Source organism: Lepus europaeus, chromosome 2 (genome assembly GCF_033115175.1).
Source record: "Lepus europaeus isolate LE1 chromosome 2, mLepTim1.pri, whole genome shotgun sequence".
Classification (NCBI taxonomy): Eukaryota; Metazoa; Chordata; class Mammalia; order Lagomorpha; family Leporidae; genus Lepus; species Lepus europaeus.
Window position 1 is genome coordinate 53,269,102 of NC_084828.1, and position 23,904 is coordinate 53,293,005.

Sequence of the window (23,904 nt, forward strand, 5' to 3'; positions counted from 1 at the left end):
CAATGATCACCTACAAATTTAGTTAAAGGAAACTTCCAAAATGAACCAGCTGTACCACCCCCATGTGTGAATTACACTTGTGTTCTTCAACTGCAAATAAAGTAATCAAAGGAAAATATTCAAAGGGACATAACTAATTTTCTCTTTCTTAGAAATAGTGCAGTGGCATCTTGGGTGAAGATACCAACAAAGGCTTATTAGCAAAGTAAATAAACAAGATAAACAGAGAAGATTCAAATTTGAGATTGTCTACACATTTTCAGTAGTTTCCCACATATCATCTTACTCAGTATAGTTATTCAATGGTAACTGCTTTAGTTTCACAACCTGAAGTAACAATGAATTACACTTGTATTTACAAAAAAAAGTCCTACCTATTTCAGTTCTGCTGACTCCAATTCCATTATAAATTCTGAGATAATTAAAGTGACAAGAACCAGAACCTTCAATGTCAAAGTCACCAAACTTGATGCGAATTCTCTCTCCAATCTTCACACGGATCTCCCATTCACAAACAGTGCTGTTGGGGTAGGTCTGTGGATAGTTTCTGGACGTAAGGGTTCCACTTTCAGGGCCCAGTACAGTATGTCCACATCCATCACCTTTAAAAAAAAAGGTTCAAAGAATGAGAAATTGTTCTTACATCTTACACTATAACCGATAAGGAATTTTTTGTGAAGATTGCAAAAAGGTATTTTATAGCATCGATACTTTCTTTAAACAAAACAGGTAACAGTCACATGTGGGGAATCTTTTTTGGTCAAGGGCCATTTGGAAGTTTATAACATTATCTGTAGGCCATACAAAATTATCATATTCAAAATTAGTCTGCTATAGATTTATTGAATTAAGTCCTATCTGTGGTTGCCTTGGCAGAGCCAGACCAAATGATTCTGTGGGCTTTTTATGGTTTGGGGACTGGATGTTCTCTATCCTTGGTATAGCTATTCACTGGAGCCATGTAAAGCCAAGTTAGGTCGAAATAATCAATGATCACCTACAAATTTAGTTAAAGGAAACTTCCAAAATGAACAAGTAAAAGTAAATGAAAATAAAATATGTATGCATATCATAATAAATCCAATCTTAAAAAGAATGTCAATTTACAGCAATTGCTCAAAATAAATATATAGTACAAGAATGTTATCAGCTTCATTTATTAATTTACAAGTATTACAAACTCCTAAAATCTCTGATAAGCTGAATGGCTTCTAAAAAACAATCTGCAATAAATATTATGCAAATTATTGACCATATTAATTGTAAGGTACTTTTAAAAAAAAAAAAAAGATTTATTATTTGAAAGGCAGAGTTACAGAGAGGGAGAGGCAGAGAGAAAGAGGTCTTCCATCCGCCGATTCCCTCCCCAAATAGCCACAATGACCGAAGCTGGGCCCATCCAAAGCCAGGAGCTTCCTCTGGGTCTCGCATGTGGGTGCAGGGGTCCATGCACTTGGGCCAACTTCTACTGCTTTCCCAGACCATAGCAGAGAGCTAGATAGGAAGTGGAACAGCCAGGACTTGAACCAGCACCCATATGGGATGCCAGCACTGCAGGTGGCGGCTTCACCCGCTATGCCATATTAGCGGCACCAAGGTACTCCTTCTAGAAAACATTAAAGGTATTTATTTAATGTTTTGATGAAATTTCACATTTTAGTTGCCCTTCCCTTAATGCCTTATTTTTTCCTTGTCAAATGAAAAGAAAAAACAGCATTTTAATGATTAAAGACTAGGAATAATGACTTTATATTTTGGTAGTGGTGTTATTTGCTCCAAAAATTTCTTCAGCACCTGTACCCAGAAACTTATAGGTAGCATATTACTTCGCAAAAATGAAATATTTCCATTGTCCCTTTTATTATAGTTTGACTTTTTTTTACAAAGAGCACCCACAAGGAAGCATTAATTAATGTTCATTCAGTAGTTTCAGCTGCCTCTTTAATTTACTGGCTAGCATTTCATAAATGATGGGATTCAATAAATCTCTAATAGGGTGATGGATATATTCTTTCAAAATAATATTTGTTCCTTGAAGTTATTTATAATTATATTCTGGAATAATACAGCACTTATACACACAAAAAACTACACTAAAAGGGGCATCATTGGGTTTTAACCTCAATAGATACATATATTCTATTATCATGATTTTATTCTTTAAGAATATGGTACTGATATAATTTATTAGAACAGATTATTGCTTCTACGAAACTATAAATAAGGACTTCACATAATATCTAGCAAGTAGAATCTAATTTTTTTTAAAGATTTTTTTATTTGAAAGGCAGAATACAGGGCCCGGTGCCATGGCTCACTTGGTTAATCCTCCACCTGTGGTGCTGGCATCCCATGTGGGCACCAGGTTCTAGTCCCGGTTGCACCTCTTCCAGTCCAGCTCTCTGCTGTGGCCTGGGAAGGCAGTGGAGGATGGCCCAAGTGCTTGGGCCCCTGCACCCACGTGGGAGACCAGGAGGAAGCACCTGGCTCCTGGCTTTGGATCAGCATAGCTCCGGCCGTAGCGGCCATTTAGGGGGTGAACCAACACAAGGAAGAACTTTCTGTCTCACTGTCTAACTCTGTCAAATAAATAAAATAAAGTTTTTTTTTTTTTTTTTCAAAAGGCAGGCAGAATACAGACAGAAGGAGAGAGAGAAACATTTTTCCTCTTCCATCTGCTGGTTAACTCCCCAAATGGCCAAAATGGCGAAAACTGGGCCAATTCAAAGCCAGAAGCCTCTTCAGGGTCTCCCATATGGTCCAGGGACCCAAGTACTTATGCCATCCTCTGCTGCTTTCCCAGGCACATTAGCAAGGAGTTGGATCAGAAGTGGAGCAGCTGGGACTCTAACCATTGCCGCAGGTTTTACTTACTACTCCACAGCTCAGGCCCCATGCTAAATGTTTTTAATTGAATGAATACACAAACTTTATCCTATGAGAAAGTAATTTCAAACTCATTTCAAAACTAATAGAACAGGGGGCTGGCTCTGTGGTGTAGAAGGTTAAGCCTGTGCCTGCAGTGCCAGGACCCATGTGGGCACCAGCTGAGTCCCAGCAGCTCCACTTCCAATCCAGCTCTCTGCTTATGGCCTGGGAAAAGCAGCAAAAGATGGCCCAAGTGCTTGAGCCCCTGCACCCATGTGGGAAACCCAGGAGCAGCTCCTGGCTCAGGCCTGGTGCAGCTTTGGTCATTGTGACCATTTAGAGAGTGAAGCAGAGGACAGAAGATCTGTTTGCCTTTCAAATAAATAAATGAATGTTTAAAAAAAAAAAAAACAAAAAAACAAAAAAACAAAAAACTCTGCACTCAAATTTTTATAATACTTTAAAAAATTACATCCTTTGCTGATACAGACATTTGATAATGAAGCCCAAATAATTGTTTCTTAGACTACTTTTAAAGGTCAATGATGAAATCTGGCTTCAACAAATACCCCTCATAAAAAGCTTAGCTTTTAATCAACAATAAACATTAGTAATCTCTACACCTGCTTTTATTAAGCACTAGACACAGCAGCTGAATAATATAAGACTATATAAGGGTAGAATGAAAAAAAAAATGTGGAATTTTGTGCACTATACCCGCTGATCTTTTGCAAATATAAAACTTAGGATGTTATACAATCAAGAAAAAACAGCCACAAATTTCCCCTGAAATTACCACAAAAATACCTTGAATATTTCTGCTGGTTATCAGCTAAATTAAAAACATACAGGTATAAAACCTGTACTGTGAAAGTGAGTGAACTTTAATGTAAGGAAATTCTTGAGACTCATCAACATTCTTTCGTTAAAGAAAAAAACCATATGAGAGTTTCTAAAATTAGGAAACTCATCAGAAATATTCTATTACTATTGAAAAGATGAAAACATGTTTCCTGGAAGCATTTCAAGCTAAAAAGTAAACACTGAATAAATGAAATAACTCAAAAGATAAATGTATTTCTTTAACAAACAAACTGAGGCAGAGGCTTTTTAACTTATTAGAAATGCTGATGGATTGCAGAAAGTCAAGACTTTCCCATGAACAGCTGAATCTAATACTTTGTAATGGTAGATTGTCATATTTAAGTACTCCACATAGGCTATTCAACTTACGGTTGTCATTTCACAACAAATTTTACAGAAAGAGTACAAGTAAAATGTTAGGAGTAATTTTTATGCTCAGTTTATGTTTTAGTCACAATAAATAAACAAAATGTTTTTTGCCCTTTCCATCATAAAGCATGATTTCTACAAAAGTTAACAAAGTAAATACTAGCTGATGAAAATCAGGATATTTGCATGCACGCTGATGAAGAAAATAATTAAAATGGAGCTCTCTTCAGAATCTTGTGGAAGGGGAGGAAGGGCATGAACAGCCCACAAGTAACTTGCCAAGAATGTTCTAAAATATGTGATGGAGTTCAGAGTTTCCTCCTCTTGCAAACAAGTTGATATGCACCAGAAACCAAGGTTAAAAGTCTCCGATCCACTTCAATGAACAGTATGTCAAAGAATGTCTGATAAGTTTAACCCGACTTAGATAAGCAGCTAAGCCAAGCAGCTCCTACTACGGACATCTATGTTTACAATGATGTAGTTTGAAAGGAAAGCCTGGGCATTTATAAATTCATTAGGCCAGCAGCTTCATGTGTTTTTCTGCTATTCCAAAGAAAACGTTTTACACTGTGACGCTATACACGCTGGCATGCAGATTCTTGACCCACTGATGGCCCCCACCTGCAGTCTGAGAAACACTATACTTTGCATCCAAAGGTCATAAAATTGAATCTGCAAGCAGAAGATCTTGTCTTCACTTTCATCTGCAATTTAGTAATGAGTTCCTAGTATATATTTACAGTTCTTAAAAATAAAGCCTACTCAAAATATTTAAAAGTAAAGTTAAAATCTGGAAAATGCTATTTTATCAATGAGACACCTAATACACTCAAAGAGGGGAAGATATCCCTCCCGGCCCCCACTTGGTAATGTTTGGAGATATCTTTGGTTGTCACAACCAGAAAAGGAGGGGTGTTACTGGCTTCTAGCCTTCTAGCCGATAGACTACAGGAATGCGACTTAAGCAACTTAGAAGACGCCCCACCCCCAAACAAAGCTAGCCCCCTTAAATGTGAATAGTGCTGAAGTTAAGAAGTGCTGACTTCCAGCCAAGGCTAGGAAATCTCAGGCTGAAGATCTGGTTTAATTCTTGGCTGGGTTTCATCTGACCACAGGGTAAAGTTGTTCTACTCACCAAGGGTACAACTCAGGGGAGAGTTTTCTCCCAAAGTCCAACAATTTTACTAAAGAGTCTTGTTACTACTTCCCATTTTTTTTAAAAAGACAAATAAATGGAATGATTTATGTTTCAAAAGAAAAAAAAGGGTCCTTTTTATTGTCTACAGATTTCAAATGATCCTTTTCCCCCTGGATCAACTGCTTTCAATATTAGGGAGAATAAGTACTAAGAAGGTCAGGAAGAATCATCACCAATTTCTCTGATTAGCTTTGTACACCGAGAAGAATGATTTGTGACGAGGCTACACCACTTACTTTTAGTCATTTTCACAAGACAGAATTGACATAAAGATCTTAACTATATAAAGAAAACTACTACTAAAGTGGGTATTACAGGACCAGCTCATACAATCTAACAACTCCAACATCACCAATTTTTTCCTTCAATTCCATCATCATGACCATCACTGTCAACTTCTCTTCCACCTCATCCCCTAAAGGATCATCATCAGACTCTGACTATAAGTGGGTAGAAGCCTATTAATGTAATTTTCAAATTTTAATTTTATTTTAGTGCAGAAACAGCACTGGAATTTGATCTCACTGCTGCGTTGCTCAGCTACAGATTTATCTAGGGGATTACTCAGAGAACATGTGTTCACTTCCTCGGAAGAGTGTAAGGTCAGATGTGTTAAGCCAGATACGAATTTTTATATTGTTCCAGGAAGAGAACTAAATGACTGTTTTTTACTATTTATCCCTAGAGAAAACAGAAAGAACATTAAATATATTTAAATGACAAAAAAAAATACGCAGCAAATCCAAGCTAATTTTAGGCTACACTAAATTCTAATAAATCAAATGTAGTTTCTGGGTGTTTCATGATGTTCATTGCATGTAACTCTCCAGTCATCCCCAAACTTTAGTCATATCACCACTAATATGTGTGTATATATATTATCTTTAAAAATGTATATATTTATTTGAGAGGCAAAAAGAAAGTTCCCAGACACCAGTTCATTCCCCCAATGCCTGCAACAGCCAGGACTGGGTCAGGGCCAAAGCAGGGAGCACAGAACTTAATTCAGGTCTCCCACATGGGTAATAAGGACCCAATTACTTGAACCATTACTGCTGTCTCTGTTAACAGAAAGCTTGTTAGGATCCAGAGTCAGGTGTCGCCAACCCAGGCATGCTGACATGGGACACAAGCACAAACTGCTAAGCTAAGTACCTGCCTCTATATTACTGAATTTTAATAATATGAAAATGATTACCAAAATTTCTTCATTAACAATTCCAAATACAAATGCAGGTCACTAACAGAAATACGTCAAAAATGAAGAGCAATGTAACTTTCATTATAGTAATTATAAAATGAAAGGTTTATACTTTTCCCATTAACTTGCAAGGATCTCTTTTCTTACCATTGAAGACTTGAGTCTCACTGTACTTCCTCTAAATAAGTGTCACTTTTGTCATGTCTTACAATACATTTCTAAGAGCTTATAATAACATGAAAAAAGGAAAAGCAAAAAATATTTAGGGAGTTGAAAACTGTTCCAAAAAGTCACAACTGTCAACTAATACATTCTTTTTCACTTGGCTGCAATGAAGTTTTTAATCTACTATTCAGTGCTGTTAACTTTTAGACCAGAAGTACTGTATCAGTCCATGTTAGTGAGGTGTCTTAAGAAACATCACTGGGGCTGGCACTGTGGCATAGCAGGTAAAGCTGCCACCTGCAATGCTGGTATCCCATATGGGTGCCAGTTCGAATCCTGGCTGCTCCACTTCCGATCCAGCAGTGGAAGATGGCCCAATGCTTGGGAGACCTGGAAGAAGCTCCTGGCTTCTGACTTTGGATCGGCTCAGCTAAGGCCATTTTGGTAATTTGGGGAGTGAACCAGCAGACGGAAGACCTTCCTCTTTGTCTCTCTCCCTGGCTCTGTATCTCTACCTCTCAAATAAATAAATAGGATCTTAAAAAAAAAAAAAGGCATCAGAAAAATTCAAGGCACTCCTTTAGTTTCACTTTTTTTTTTAGGTCCTCTTTATCCTTGGGAACTTTTCTTGTTCTGAAGTCAGTTTTGCTGACTTTTAGCTGCTCTTGCTTTCGATTAGGATTCACATGTCACATCCTTCTCCATCCCCCTATTTGTGGTAGATGAAATATTAACATAAACTCACTATTTTTAAATTGACTTTATTTATCTTTTACATAAGTTTTAGGTCCAGAGCAAAACTGAATGGAAAGTACCACTCTGCACATATTCCTTTCCCTTATATGCGCAGTTTCCTCCATCATTAACATCCCTGATAGGACTGGTGCACTTCTGACAAATGAGAAGCTACACTGACACATCATTATCACCTGTAATTTACAGCACAGTTCATTCTTCCTGTTGCACATTCCATGGATTTGGAGAAGCATACAGTGACATGTATCCACCACTACAGTATCATACAAAGGAGTTTCACTGCACTGAAAATCCTGTGTGCTCCACCTGTTCATCCCCACCTCCCCCCAAATCCTGGCAACCCCTGATCTTTTTACTGTCTTCATAGTTTTGCCTTTTTCCAGAATGGTATATGGTTCAACCACACGCCACAAAGGCTCTTCAAAGAAGTTTGTGGGAAAATGGAATTAGAAGATTAAATATTTGGGGTACAAAACCATTTCATATCCATACATTTGAAGCACATTTCCAGGAGCCAGTGATGTAGTGCAGTGAGTTAAAGCTCTGGCCTGCAGTGCCAGCATCCCATATGTCCCAGCTGCTCCACTTCTGATCCAACTCCCTGCTAATGTGTGTGGGAAAGCAGCAGAGGATGGCCCAAGTCCTTGGGGCCCTATCCCTACGTGGGAGATCCGGAAAAAGCTCCTGGCTTCTCATCAGCTCAGCTCCAGCCATTGCAGCCATTTGGGGAGTGAACAAGTGGATGGAAGACCTCTCTCTGTGTCTCTACTTCTCTTTATAACTCTCTCAAATGAATAAACCTAAACAAAAATGAAAAATACATATTTCCATGAACTTTTTAAAGACCTCTTATATGCATGGATTTAAATTTTTTTGCATCAAAATGAACTTTTTAATTCCATTTTCCATGAACTCTGAAGTACCTTGTTATGTAGCTTTTCCAGCTTAACTTTATTCACTATGCATTTAAGTTTTCTCCATGATTTTTCATGGCCTATTGGTTCACTTCTTTCCTTATTTAAAGATTTATTAATTTATTTGAAAGTCAGAGTCACACACAGAGAGACAGAGAGAAGCGGAGGGAGGGGAGGAGGGAAGGAGAGAGGTTTTCCATCCACTGGTTCACTCCCCAGATGGCTACAGTGGTAGAAGCTGTGCCGATCTGAAGCCAGGAGCCAGGAGTTTCCTTGCCATCTTACAATACCTAGCACTGCTTCTCAAACACTCCACTCAAACATCTTAACCTCAGATGAAGGAATGAGTAAATAAAATATTTGATGTGTTCACTTTATACTTACACTGTGGTTAGATCTTTGTCTTTTTTGCAAATTATGCCTTGCAAAGTGAGTCTTCAGTGGGGCTAGGGTCTGCACTTTTTATAAGTTTTGTAACATGGTAAAGCAACAATTAAAAGACACAGCAAACTTTCTACCCTGAATCACTGATATCAACCTTTTTGTTTTTCACTCTCCTTTTACAGAGTGATTTCCTTGGTTGCTTTTCTTGATGTCTTACTTATATGCCTCTCATTACAACATCAACGCCCTGCTTCCAGGCACTCATGGATTGGATAGTGTCCATCAAAAGGTAGGTTCAAGTCCTCACTTCTGGTACCTAGGAATTGACTTCTTTGCGAACAGTCTTGAAGATGGAGTTAAATGGCATCAGGCTGCGTTAGGGCAGGCCCTAATCCAATGACTCCTGCCCTCATAAGAGGAGGTCTTGGATTCAGACACACGGAGAATGCACAGAGCAAAGTGAATTCATTCATAAGACAAGGAAGGCTAAGGATTTCAACCTCCAGCAATTAAGAGTAGGCAACGAAGCATCCTCTCATGGGGTCTTGAGAATTCTCCAGAGCTTAGTCCTGCTGGTATCCTAAAGACAGAATTGCAGCCTCTGAACCTGACAATAACTTTGTGGTTTTAAACCATCTAATTTTGTGATACTTTGTTACAGCAGAGCTAGGAAACTAACATAGAGACCCACCTATCTGAGGGAGCTGCCGCTAAAGCCAGTGGATACTTTCCCACCCTTATCTTCTGTGACCTCTCTACAGCACTGGCATTTCCTCCCCTCCCAGCCTTACCTCCCTCCTTAAAACTTTCTTCCTGTCTTAGTTCTTTTAATTCTAACTCCAGCTTCTCAGATGCCTTAGCTACAATCTTGTTTCCCCAAAATGCTGACTCTGCTGTTCTTCACTGTCCTTTCCCCATCCTCTGTATCTACCTGGGCAATCTCATCTACTCCCATGACTTCGGCTACCACCAAATGGAAAAGAGCTCAAGCCTCCAAACTCTCCTCCAACCCTCAAATCTGCTATCTGTGTATCTTAAGAACTTCTACGGGCTGGCGCTATGGCATAGCGGCGGGTAAAGCTGCTGCCTGCGGAGCCAGCATTCCATATGGGTGCCAGTTAGAGACCCAGCTGCTCTACTTCTGATCCAGCTCTCTGCTATGGCCTGGGAAAGCAGAAGATGGCCCAAACCCTTGGGCCGCTGCACCTGCATGGGAGGCCAGGAAGCTCCTGGTTCCTGGCTTCAGATCAGAGCAGCTCTGGTCATTGCAGCCATCTGGGGAGTGAACCAGCAGATGGAAGATCTGTCTGTCTCTCTCTCTAACTCTTTCAAATAAATAATTAAAAAAAAAAAAAAAAAAAAACTTCTGCTCAGAAGTTCCATACCTTTTCAAATTCAACATGTCCCAAAAATTCAATGAACCTCGACATGCCAGGTACTGTGCTATCATGCTATGTGCTAGTGATAACAGTAAACAAGACAGGCAAGGCCCCAACCTAATAGAGTTTACAATACAGAGGACCGTATGGCAGAGGTGAGGAATACTACCAGCAGGTCATGGTGCGTTATGTTCTGTGTATGTGTGAGTTCTATGGATCTGTGAGAGAGGAGGATAAAGAGGCAGCAATTAGGCAGAAATTCTGATGGATAAGTGGAAAGCAGCAAGAGGAAAATGACTTCAGAAAGGGAGGGGAAATAATAAAAGCAGGGGAAATAATAAAAGCATTTGAGTGCTGGTTCTCTCAAATTTAAGTGGTCATTCCATTTTTTAGTTTGGATCTCCTTAATATCTCCAAATGTAGTCCCCCTGAACAAGTGCAGATCCCTGCAAAGTTCTCTATCAGGTCTCCCCTCCATATCTTTCCCCTCTCTGATCCACCATCCACACTCCTGCCAGTATTTCTTAGACACTAACCCTACTAGGCCAGTCCCTTACTTTAAAAGCCTTTAACTGTTCTCCACTGATGATCCAACAGAACCCAAACTCTTCAGCAAGAATGCAAAGTCCACTATAATCTGGCTGCAGATTTCCCTCTGCAGTCCTGTCTCTCCTTCTGCTGTGGCATGATGGTGACCCCACCCATGCTGCATGCTCGCTCACCTCTGTGCCCACACATGCCATCCACTGCCAAGAATGTCCGTCCTCCTATCCACCTGGCAGACACCTGCTCAATGTGATCTCCCTTTTGAACTTTCTGAAACCAATCTCCCATTTCCATTATCACATCGGTTTACCATACATAGCTGTGAAACTCTTAGGAAGGCAATACAATCTATTTGCCTTTTTAGCCCTAAGCACAGAAATAAAACAAATGAGGCTCTTGGCATAGGCTGCTTAGAAATAAACCCAAACAAGTCCTATATTATGGCAGACAAGTGATAGTACAGGAAGTACACAGGCTTTGGAATCAGAAAGACTTGGATTTTTTAAAAGGAGATTTATTTATTTATTCAGAATGAAGAGTGATGCGTGAGAAGGGGATAGAGATCTTCCATCTGCTGATTTACTTCCCAAACGCACATGATAGCAGGGCTGGGCCAGGCTGAAGTCAAGAACTCCTTCATCCCAGGTCTCTCATGTCGGTGGCAGGAATACTCGAGTCATCCACTGCCTCCCAGAATGTGTATTGTCAGAAGGCTGGATTGGAAAGGAAGTAGCCCAGAATCAAACCCAGGCACACCGATGTGAATGTGGGCATCCCAGGTGGCAGGTGGCTTAACCCAGAGCCTTCTCTCAGTCCTGGACTGCAATTTTAGACATGCCAACTTTTGAGATCCTGTCCACCTCCTCAAGCCTAATATCCTTAACTATGCATGGGCACCATCCATCTTCCAGCTCACTTAACACATAGTGGACTCTCTAAATGCAGCATTCTTCCTCCTTCTCGAAGAGAATGTCTCTGCCTATCTAGTTCCAGCCCTATCCATCTGGGAACTGCCCTGCAGTTTCCCCAGTTTTTACATGACCTCATGCCCCCTGGCTAGTTGATTGGTCCAATGAGGTACTGATTCATACTGGGCCAATGTGAGTCAATTTACCATTCCCGGAACCAAGTACAATAGGGAAAACCCCAGAATCTCTCCAGCATTACAACTACAAGATACGGGGTTGTCAAAGCGCTGATTCCTTCCAGGTAAAGCTGGACTGAAATAAAAAAGATTAAAGCTGAGCCCTCGCCCTTAAGTCCAGCAGCAGTCTTGCTTCCCTCAGCTTAGGCTGATTCAGCTCTAACGAACAACCTGTAAGCCACTTCAGATTCCTCCCAGTACTTTCTCTTTCCACCTTAAGCATATTTGTATTTCTGTTCCCCATAACCTCAAGAGTCCTTACTAAAATACCCTTCTCCTACCACTGCAACACAATGTCTGCCTTAGACACACACCTGAAGCACCTGCTTCCAGGATGCAAAGAGTCACAAGAAAAGGAGTGTGTCAGGAGAAAAGTGATCATCCATCATAAACCCAAGAGGAAGGAGACCAAGGAAAGTTGAAACCTGACATTAGGTAGAAAGTTGGAGCTAGAGCCAAGTCTAAAAGGATAGGAAAAACCAGTGTGAAGGTTTAGGTGTTGAGACCAATTAAGGACAAACCATGTGAACTCTTATGCTTTGCTGCCACATTCCTTCGTGGCTTGGCCCGACTCCTTCCACTGAGCAAATCCTGGAACTTCCCCAGACACTAACTGGGATGGTGATAAGGAGAAGAGCAACAGGGTGAGTCTAGGCAGAAACAGCGAACATCTGAAATGGAGGGATTTCAACTGCAGAGAAGGCAAGAGTCCAGATTTTCAATCATGTACTAATTCTCATTGAATAAAAATTTACCACTGCCCAAACAGATCTGATCTAATGATACATTCTAAAATGAGAGGCAAGTTACACATTTTAAAACACTGATAGTAGTAACTCATTCTCAAAATTTGACATGGCTAGTATGTAAATCCAGGTACGTCTGAGTTCAAAGCCTCCATATTTTCAAAAATCACTTCTGCAATAATAATCATAATCATAGGACAGTTCCTAGGTTCTTCAGGCTAAACAAAAACCCACACAAAAAAATCTGTTTAAATCACAGTTTTAGCAGAGCAGAAGGCTGCAAGGGTTAAAAAGGAAATTCATCATTTAATAAATATCTACTGGGTGCCAGACAGTAACAAAATGTATAGCACAAATGTAGTTTCCACTTTTTAAAAAACTTGTCACTTGAAAAAGCAGGGGGCCGGTGCTGTGGCACAACGGGTTAAATCCCTGGCCTGAAGCGCTGGCATCCCATATGAGCACCAGTTTTAGTCCCAGCTGCTCTTCTTCTGATCCAGCTCTCTGCTGTGGCCTGGGAAAGCAGAAGATGATAACCCAAGTCCTTGGGCCCCTGCACCCATGTGGGAGACCTGGAAGAAGCTCCTGGCTCCTGGCTTCAGATTGGCGCAGCTCCAGCCATTGTGGCCATCTGGGGAGTGAACCAGTAGATGGAAGACCTCTCTCTCTCTACCTCTCTAACTCAAATAAATAAAATAAATCTTTAACAAAAAGAAAAAAAAAAGCAGCTGTAACAGGTGCCAGGAAAGCAGTTGAAGAAAGAGATGTATAAAAGGTGTTGGAATTTTGAGCCCGATTCTAGACTCGGAGTAAGAGCAACACAGAGATGCAAAACATACTGGAGCAGAACCTCCACAAACTGATGAAGCAGTGCTGGGCAAAGGGGATGGAGACCACGCTCCAGGCAGGAGGAGCGCTGAGGCAGAGGCACAGTCCTACAGGCAGGAATGAGGCACAGTGAAGAACTTTAGCCCTACAAAGTGCTGCTCCTGAGCACAGGGACCCCCATTTGAGATTTCACCTTGGCAGCAGATCTGATCGCAAAGGCCGTGTGCCTGTCTCCACAACCCTGACCCAACCAGGACCAAAGAAAGACAACAGGAAGTATCACATAGGCCCACGCTGGGGAACTGCCAAGAACCAAGGCAAGAACACTGTGGAGACTCGGGCCTGAGGGCCTGGGCTGGGAAGAGTGAGGAAACATGGAGATGGACAAGTAGCTTGTGTGAAGGAGGCGGCCACGGCAGGCGTCATGCCGCATGTCACAGGTACTCCTCCTTCAGCCCCTCCGTGGGAAGGCCTCCACAGCCTGGCCCAACCTTTCCAGCCTCTCACTGCCTTCCTATGATACCAGGTTATTAAAATGACCTGAACAAGAGTTTCAGGTGACGAGGAAAAAAGGAGGCACAACACCGGTAGAACCCAGAATGGGGAGAGGGTGGAAGGAATCCACTCAACTTGCTGGCATTGATTGATGCTACCACCCTTCTCAAAGACAACCTGTCTCAGAAGAATGGTTTTCTAGGAGCCAAATCTGCATTCAGAGTTCCAGCTTGAAGGAGACCTCTCTCAGTCAAGGGAGTGTAGCAGGGAGTTCCATTTCCTGGGAAGAAGGGAGCTGGGAAAAGCTGGGCAGATTGTTAGGCCTGGAGAAGTGGTGGTAAGGACCATGAGGGGGCTCTATTCCAGGAGACTCAGGCCAGGCTCTTGAACTGATCATCAACTGTGGGGATCAGGCTAGGCACATGCCCAGGGACTAACACCAAATAATATGCCCTGCCCAGGGCAATAGATTCACTCCAGATTTTGGGCTCTTAATTCATTTATTCTGAATGACAGATACCATGGTAAGTATTAAAAGAAAATGAATGAAATTGTGCTGACAAGAAAAACTATTTAAAATACAGCATAAAAAGTACTATCTGGAAATGAGTATGCTGTAACGGTTAGAGAAGTAGAAGGGATGATACCCAAGAATGGTTTTGAAGGACAATGAGGAGCTACCTAAGAAAAGGAAAGTAAGGAAGGGTATTCCAAGTAGAAGCGGCTGCATATGTAAACAGACCAGTCTAGGCAACAAGATAAAACGGCATGGAATTATATATTAAGAGGAATACAGCTCAATGTTATACTTGCACAATGGAATTTAAGGAGTACAGGCACGAGATTAGGTCAGAATGCAAGAGAATGTATAAAGTTTACATACATAATATACAAAGAAGTTTGGACTATACCCTGAAGAGGCTACTGATCACATTATGGAAGTCATTAACACAGCTCCAGGAGGGCAAAACCTTCAGTGCATGGAAACACGGCCAGTCCCCAGGACCCAACCCCGCAAATATTTGCTCAAAGACTGGGCACAAACATAGGACATGGGGGCTCAAGGAGGAAACGGTGGCCAGGACTAGCAGCTTGCTTCTAGAAGGAACAAGGCAGAGTGCGACGTTCCCACACTTTCCTGACCACTCCCAACCTGTTCGGATCTTGTGGTATTTTAAAAAGATTTATTTGAAAGGTAGAGAAACAGAGAGAGGGACAAACAGAGTAAGTAAGCTGGCTTCCCTCCACTGGTTAACTCTCTAGATGGCCACAATGGCCAAGGCTGGTCCAGGCTGAAGCCCAGAACCCAGATCTTGTGGTTTTTTTATTCCTCAAATGTATGCCACCTCTGTGGATTAGAAATCTAGCCACCCTTCAAAGCTCACACACCTAAAACCACTTACTCAGCAAGGTTTGCATTTCCCCAGGTAATAAGTTTTCTCTCCCTTATAAACCTATATACTGTACATCCACCCTTGATTTATATATAAACATATTCCAACTTGACCATAATTACTTCAACTGAACCGTGGGTTCTCCAAAGACGACAATATTTCACTACTCTTTGAATGTCCCACCAGGGCTGTGATCAAACAGAACATTCTTGAGAGCTTATATAGTCTGTACCCCCCATGTTGACAGCTCCCAAAGACAGAATGATAGAATCTCAACATCTCTTCGATTCCAAGCAATTTCATTTTAACGGCAAAGCTGCAAGTACCCTACTTAACAAATGCCTTGCAAAGAACTCTAGGCCACTGGCTCTTAGAAAGCAGTTGAGGGAAATTGCACCTTGGGGTACTCTTAAGTAGCTAACGAAAGCTCTTCTCTCAAGGACATACTCTTCAGAGTATGGGTTGATCTAGATGGTAGTATATCAGAAGCCTCTGGAAATCACCTATTTTTCTCATCTGCTTCAACAGACACTACATTGTCATACATTACTTATTAGTTTATTTGGATTATCTATATTTTCTGTCCTCCCAGGTTAGACTGATTTAACCCAAATAGTGACAGGCAAAATAGGATGATAGATGCTTCTAAACTAACAATTTGGACTGTAATACTTTCGCAAAAATTCTACCCAGAAAAATAAAACAATGTAATAGTCCTAAATATAAAAATTACCCAAGTAACAAATGTCTTATGATGAAATTTTACTTTGACAATTTTTCTCTTACTTTTATTTGTGAGTGTGCTATGTGTAATAATTTCATCTATAAATTAATTTCAACATGTCTAGCATATAATACAACACTACTAAAATCAGCTGTGCAATATTATGTATGGATGTCAAACAGACTAGGAAGGAACAACAAAAATAAATTAATGGATTAGGGGATAAGACTATGGATCATCTAAGGTTTTAGATTTGAGTAAGTATCATTTCTATTTGTAAAATATTTTTAAATACAAAGTGTGATGATCTTAAGGTTGTCATAACAAACTGAAACCAGGAATCAAAATTTAATAATAACCATTTGACTGAACTTCAACAATCACATTTAGGAAAAAATCATCTTTCATAAAGCTTTTCCTAATCCTTCTAACCACAGGTCATCATTCCCACATCTTTCAACTAGAGTCAGGTATCACCTAATGACAGCCATAGTGACTGAGAAATGTGTTATTAGGCACTATTGCAGCTGTGGGAACGTCATGGTGTATGTACACAAACCCAGAAGGTATGTATGGGTCAATCACTGCACTTGGCCTCTAAAGCCAGTCAAGAGACATAGCAAGGGGCGGGTGCTGTGGCTGAATGGGTTAACGCCCTGGCCTGAAGCGCGGACATCCCATACAGTTCTAGTCCTGGCTGCTCCACTTCCGATCCGGCTCTCTGCTATGGCCTGGGAAAGCAGTAGAAGATGGCCCAAGTCCCTGGGCCCCTGCACCCACATGGGAGACACAGAAGAAGCTCCTGGCTTCAGATCAGCTCAGCTCCAGCCGTTGCGGCCATCTGGGGAGTGAACCAGCAGATGGAAGACCTCTCTCTCTACCTCTCTCTGTAACTCTGTCTTTCAAATAAATAAAAATAAATCTTTATTTAAAAAAAAAAAAAAGAGGGAGAGAGAGACTTGGCAAACATAAGACATAAAGCTGTGCCTGAGTAACAGGGCACATCATATTATAGTCAACTTTGCTTACTAAGACAGTACCTTAAAATAACCATAGTAAATACATAAACCAATAGCTCTTTATTATCACTATCAAGTAATATGCCCTGTACATAATAACTATGTGCTATACTATTATATAGGACACCAGCATCAGCACAAATATATAAGTAATGAGTCTAACATGGTACAATGGCTACAATGTCACCAGACCAAGGGAATTTCTGCTCCATTATAATCTTATGGGACCACTGTCATATGTTGTCCATTATTAACCAAACATCATGTAGCACATAACTATAATTACGGAGTAGAAGTAGAAACTCCAACCAGGTCTCCCATGTGTGTGGCAGGGACTCAACTTCTTGGGCCATTACCTGCTTCCTCTCAGGGTGTTCATTAGCAGGGAGCTGGAACTGGAAGCATGGCCTGGACTCCAACTCAGGCACTCAATACAGGATGTGGGTATTTCAAATGGTGTCTTAAGTACCATGCCAAAAGCCTGTCTCTAAGTTTTTTTCCCCCTCATGTTGATCTTGTAGAATGAAGCTCAAATGTTCAAACAGAATTATCAACTATCTCCAGATAAAAATGTTTCCATTTTACTTATAAATTGGAAAATCTACCTTAACGATCATTAACCTGTAATTTTACAATCAATGTCTCCTTTACAAGTTTAAGAATGTGGATTTAAAACTGATGGTTAGCACATGTAGAATGTGGGCTACATATCTGTCACTGTGCAAAATAGTCAAATATACTAGAAAAGGATGCTTTTTTTCCTCTGAACCAATGTTTTACCAGACCAAGAAAAGGCAATGGAAAATTCTAAATCATAACCTATTGTCAACATTGGAAATAATTACAAATGTTTCTTTGCAGAGAGAAATGAATCCATTCCTGACAGTTCAAATATTTTTCAAATAGTTTTTCCCTGCATCACAAGCAAATAAAGGCATTACTTTATGGAATATAAAATTTTTTCACAAGTTTCAAATATCATGGATGTGAATGATTCTTTTAAAGAACAAATTTGATTCATTTAAGGTTTACTAAATTAGCAAGAATCAATACCCTCAAAAGTATATCATATTAATAATTAAAAAATCTATTATGACTTTTTATGTTTAAGTTCCAGGGCTGGCGCTGTGGCGTAGCATGTAAAGCCGCTGCCTCCAGTGCCGGCAACCCATATGGGTGCCAGTTTGAGTCCCAGCCACTCCACTTCTGATCCAGCTCTCTGCTATGTCCTGGGAAAGCAGAAGATGGTCAAAGTCCTTGGGCCCCTTCAACCACATGGGAGACCTGGAGGAAGCTCCCGGCTCCGGGTCCGCGCAGCTCTGGCAGCTGCGTGAACCAGTGGTGGAAGATCTCTCTCTCTCTCTCTCTCTCCCTTTCCGCATCTTCTTCTCGGTGTAACTCTTTCAAATAAAATAAATCTTTAAAAAATTAGTTTCCTGATATTTACCACATTCAAATTACTTTCTACCCAGAAGGTAGGCAAGCCTTCCATGATACAAATGAGGAAGCTGAGCTCCTGAGATGATCCAAATTCCTACAGATCCAATGTAAACTGGAAAAACCAATTCAATTATAGCAGACCATCAATTTCCTATGAAATTATTACAATAGAAATACGCAATTAGAATAAATTAAATCAAGTTAAGATTTTTGGAGAAATGTGCATTTTATTGCAGGCTGTGTTGAAAAAAAAAATTTTTTTTTTTTTGACAGGCAGAGTGGACAGTGAGAGAGAGACAAAGAGAAAGGTCTTCCTTTTGGTTCACCCCTCAATGGCCGCTGCGGCCGGTGCACTGCGCCGATCCGAAGCCAAGAGCCAGGTGCTTCTCCTGGTCTCCCATGGGGGTGCAGGGCCCAAGTACCTGGGCCATGCTCCACTACCCTCCCAGGCCACAGCAGAGAGCTGGCCTGGAAGAGGAGCAACCAGGACAGAATCCGGCGCCCCAACCCAGACTAGAACCCAGTGTGCCAGCACTGCAGGCAGAGGATTAGCCTATTGAGCCGCGGCACCAGCGGAAAATATTTTTCAATAAAAACAATTTGAGGTTAACATCTCAATATTAAACTTAAAACTCAAATACACAAATGTAAGCCATATCTAAAACACCAACATTGTAAACAGATATAAACTGTATCTATTAATAAATGTCTAGGTGAAATAAGACTGGTTCTCTGAGAAAGGTCGATAAGTTTCCAACCAATGATGAACACTGGCTGTTGTGGCTATCTGGGGAGTGAACCAGCAGATGGAAGCTCTCTCTTCCCCCCATCTCTCCCTCTCTCTTTCAAATAAATAAATCTTAAATATATATCATTTTTAGAAATTAGGAAATTCACAACCCATATAATTCTTGAATTTTCAAATGATGTGTACCTAATTAGTCCTTAATTTACATGCTTAGTAAGCTCGACTAATGATAATCACTTACAGTTGTATTATGCTCTTCCCTTTGCAAAACTCTTCTGTGCTATTTCACTGTCATTAAGCTATGAGATAGTTATGCATTCTCATACCAATGATGCAGAAAACTGATGATTTTATTCTGTGTCAAATGAGAACAAAAAAAAATCACTGTCAGCAGAAATGCTGAGAAATAGCTATATATGGCATTAATTGGAATGAAGGTAATATATTCTGCTATTTCAAAATGTCTCAGAGATTTTTTAAAAAGGATAGTTCTTCTCCAACATAATGTTTCTGCCGAGGTTGACTGAGGAAAAAAAAACCTTAGCAAAATCATTTTTACCCTACTTTTTTACACTGACTATATGCAAATTGCAGATCTGAAGAAAGTATAAGGAAATTGTTCACAATTCCACCACCAAAACACAACTGTTAACACTTTATTACTTCCTTCCAATCTTCTTAAGATTTCTTATAGAGTTAAAAATTCTGCCTTGTAACTCAACATTACAACATGCGGACACTTCCTTTACTGAAGACTATAGACATTTTAAAGCACTGTGTCTCATTTTAAAATCAGTAGATCCTGAATTAAATCTGTTAGGCTGTTAAGACTATTTGAAAAGGAATTTCATTAAATATTTTTTTAAAATGTTTTTTGAAGGGTAGGAGACAGGCATTTGGCACAGTGGTTAAATTGTTGGTTGGAATGCCTGCATCCCAATCAGAGTGCCTGGGTTCCAGTTCTGGCTCTGCTCTCCATTCCAACTCCCTGCTAATATGCACACTGGGGGGCAGCCATGCTGGCTGTCCCTGCTTCCCATGTGAAAAGCACCTACTGAGTTCTGGGCCTCCGGCTTTGGCCTGGTCCAGCCCTAGCTGTTGCAGGCATTTGGGTAGTGAACGGCCAGATGGAAAATCTCTGTCTCTGCCTCAAAGAATAGAAATTAAAATTTTTTAAAAAATAAATTCTAGGCCGGCGCCGTGGCTCACTAGGCTAATCCTCTGCCTTGCGTCGCCGGCACACCAGGTTCTAGTCTCGGTCGGGGCACCGAATTCTGTCCCGGTTACCCTCTTCCAGGCCAGCTCTCTGCTGTGGCCAGGGAGTGCAGTGGAGGATGGCCCAAGTGCTTGGGTCCTGCACCCCATGGGAGACCAGGAGAAGCACCTGGCTCCTGCCATCGGATCAGCGCGGTGCGCCGGCCGCAGCGCGCCTACCGCGGCAGCCATTGGAGGGTGAACCAACAGCAAAGGAAGACCTTTCTCTGTCTCTCACTGTCCACTCTGCCTGTCAAAAAAATAATAAAATAAAATAAAATAAAAAATAAAAAAATAAATTCCACCACAGAGTGCACTAGGACCCCTTCAGTAAGAAATATAATTTTGAGGGCTGGCATTGTGGTGTAGCATGATAAGCCTCCACCTGCAGCAAATCTGGGCTTCTCCACTTCCAATCCAGCTCCTCGCTAATGTGCATGGGAAAGCAGAAAACTGTCCAAGTGCTGGGCCCCTGAAGCCAGGTGGGAGACTTGGAAGAAGCTCCTGGCCCTACACTGGCTGTTGTGGCTATCTGGGGAGTGAACCAGCAGATGGAAGCTCTCTCTTTCCCCCATCTCTCCCTCTCTGTGACTCTTTCAAATAAATCTTAAATATATATATATATCATTTTTAGAAATTAGGAAATTCACCACCCACATAATTCCTGAATTTTCAAATGATGTGTACCTAATTAGTCCTTAATTTATATGCTTAGTAAGCTCAACTAATGATAATCACTTACAGTTGTATTATGCTCTTCCCTTTGCAAAACTCTTCTGTGCTATTTCACTGTCATTAAGCTATGAGATAATTATGCATTCTCATACCAATGATGCAGAAAACTGATGTGTAGAGCGATGAAATTTAGCCAGTCTATTCATAAGATCTGAACTAGTAATCTTTCACTTCTATTTGTGTTAACCTTCACCGTGAAAAAGAAGCACATGCTCACTAAAATGCTCTGGCAAAAATATACTAAACCTGGGGCCGGCACTATAGCGTAGGTTAAGCCTCTGGCTGCAGCACCAGCATCCAACAAGGGTGCCAGTTCAAGTCTCAGCCACTCCTCTTCCCATCCAGCTCTCTACTAAGGCTTGGGAAGGCAGGGGAGGATGGCCCAAGTGCTTGTGCCCTTGCACCTCCTCTCCTCAATGTGGGAGACCTGGAAGAAGCTCCAGGCTCCTGGTTTCCGATGGGTCCAGCTCCAGCTGGTACAGTTACTTGCAGAGTGAATCAACAGTTGGAAAACACTTCTCTCTGTCTCTCCCTGTCTGTAATTCTCTCAAATAGATAAAATATTTAAAATACATATGTATGTTAAGCCTTTATAAAAAAAATAAGGTAATGTTGCATGTTTGATGAGGCTGGAGAAATTCTAAACAAGGAACTCACATCATTAGGTGCACACAGGGGTGGAGGGGGTGAAACCTGTAACTGAGTCTATAATGTTCCAAGATGCTTTTTTAAACATTTTTAAATACAAACACTTCATATCTACAAAGAAGCAAAACTGCTTATGCAGCCACATTCCCTTCAGTATCAGAGTCCCTTCCAGTCTAAGTTTGAAGTGGGATGACAATACCTATCTCAGCTGGTCGTGGTAAGGGTTAAAGGAGTTACTTTGTGGTCTACACAGAACTAAATGGTTTATGTAAATTAAGCCCTAGTACCTGTTAGCTGCAAACTCTTTAAACCTGTTTTCCCCCATCAGGTAGGAAAGACACAGACTCTCAAACTTCAACAGAATGAATTTCACACTCTGATATGCAAGTGCTGTTAAAACCTGAGTGCTAAGTATCTAATTTTTAAGTTGCACTATGTAGCTACAGATCAGCCTATCAAAACACTCCCCCCCCCCCCCCCGCATGCCTGCCCAAGCTTCAGCATCCTCCTAACGACACACTTATGGCCTCCATTCCATACTTTACCGAAAACCATGTGAACATCAAGCTGTACTTCCACGTACAGATCAATTTTTAAAAAATCATCACAGCAATAAGTAACAACCCAATGTTTATCGTCTCCTTGCAATAAAATGGGAAATGTAATGGAAAAATGTGTTCAATAACTGATGCTAAACTGATTCAAAATTTGTGGTACGCTGAAAATAGTACTGAAAGAGGGGGAAAAATCAGTTCTGCTTTCTTTTCTATTAGCATGATTCTTCAATAGTTTTTGCTTGCTTCTGGAATAGGCTTTTCAAGTAGAGTAGACGGAAATAAAGTTTTGTCACTTTCTGGAAAGGCTTACCCTGTTAATGTGGGGCGCTCCACTAAGCAACACGGCACGATGCCTTGGGTCAGACCCAGGCACACTATATACCACAACACCAGTAACAGGCAGACTTGGTTAAGAGACCACCAGAAGCCATTCCATTCGCTTTAACACAGGATGGTGATTATCACGACTTGGCTTTAATGGGTTTAGGATGGCTATTTCATTTCCTGGCCTTACTACTCAGCCTGGCCATCCACCTGGCTTAACTTGGGGGGGGGGGGGGGGGGGGGGCTCACATCTACCAAAGTTCTTTTTCCTTCTCAAATTTCCCCAGAGTAAGGATACAATGTCAAAGCGGGCTTTCAGAGCAGAGGCTCAGGTACATCTTTTCAGGGAAATGAAATGCCTTGCCAGAAAAAAAAAGTAACACCGCGCCAACTTGGGGAGCAGGCAGAGCCCACTTCTGCAACTCAACCCTTGCCAGGTTTGGCCAAGCAGAGGAGCGCAGCGCATCGGCCTTTGCAGATTCACTTAAAGACCCGGAGACAGCGAACCCGGGGGAGGTCCCCGGGGCCCCCATTCGTTCCCTGGGCGCCGCGCACCGCGCACTCCCCCGGGGCTGCTCACCTTGCTGGGCTCCGGCGTCTTCGAGCAGCAGAAGCAGAATAAGTAGGAGCAGGAGGAACAGAGGCATGGAGGAGGAGGAGTTGGAGCCGAGAGGGAGGGAGCAGTACAGGGGGAGCGCGGTCCGGGCGGGGGCGGCGGCCGCGGCCCGGACTCGGGCACACCGCGGGCTGCGCCCGGCTCTCACCACCGCCCGGCTAGCCATCCAGGCGGCTGATGGTTCGCCTGCATAGTGCGGGCGCCCCGGGACTGCGGCACCGGGCGTGGAGGCGGCGGCTGCGGGGCGGGAGAGCGAAAGGCAGCGCGCGCCTCGCCCCGCGCCGGGACCCCTCCGCCCCTCACCTCGCTTTCACCTCCTCCTCCTCCTCCTTCGTCCCTTCCCTCCGCTCCCCGCCCCGAGACCGCAGGCCGGAGCGCAGGGGAGGGGAGGGAAGGAGGCGGGGTGCTCGGGCCGCGGAGGGCGGCCGCACAGAGCAGGGGGTAGCGCCTCCCGCGCCGCGCTTCTCTCGCGGACTCGGGTCCCCGCGCTCTGCCGCGGCTCTGGCTAGCTGGCAGGCCCGCGGGCCGCCCGCTCCCTCGCGCTCCCTCTTGCGCGCGCCGGCCACGCCTCCGAGGCCACCGCCG

General features: G+C 42.1%; 1 protein-coding gene across 2 annotated transcripts in view; it reads right to left on the minus strand.

The window, feature by feature from the left end:
• Window positions 1-23,500, minus strand: part of DCBLD2 (discoidin, CUB and LCCL domain containing 2) — a 94,413-nt gene extending 70,913 nt beyond the window's left edge. For both annotated transcript variants that reach the window (XM_062206776.1, XM_062206772.1), the window contains exons 1-2: window positions 23,284-23,500; window positions 375-602 (exon numbers count right to left, since the gene is read on the minus strand). In XM_062206776.1, the coding sequence (XP_062062760.1) occupies window positions 375-602; window positions 23,284-23,485 (430 nt within the window). In that variant the 5' untranslated portion in view covers window positions 23,486-23,500. The remainder of the gene's footprint in view (window positions 1-374; window positions 603-23,283) is intronic.
• Window positions 23,501-23,904: the final 404 nt, after the last annotated feature.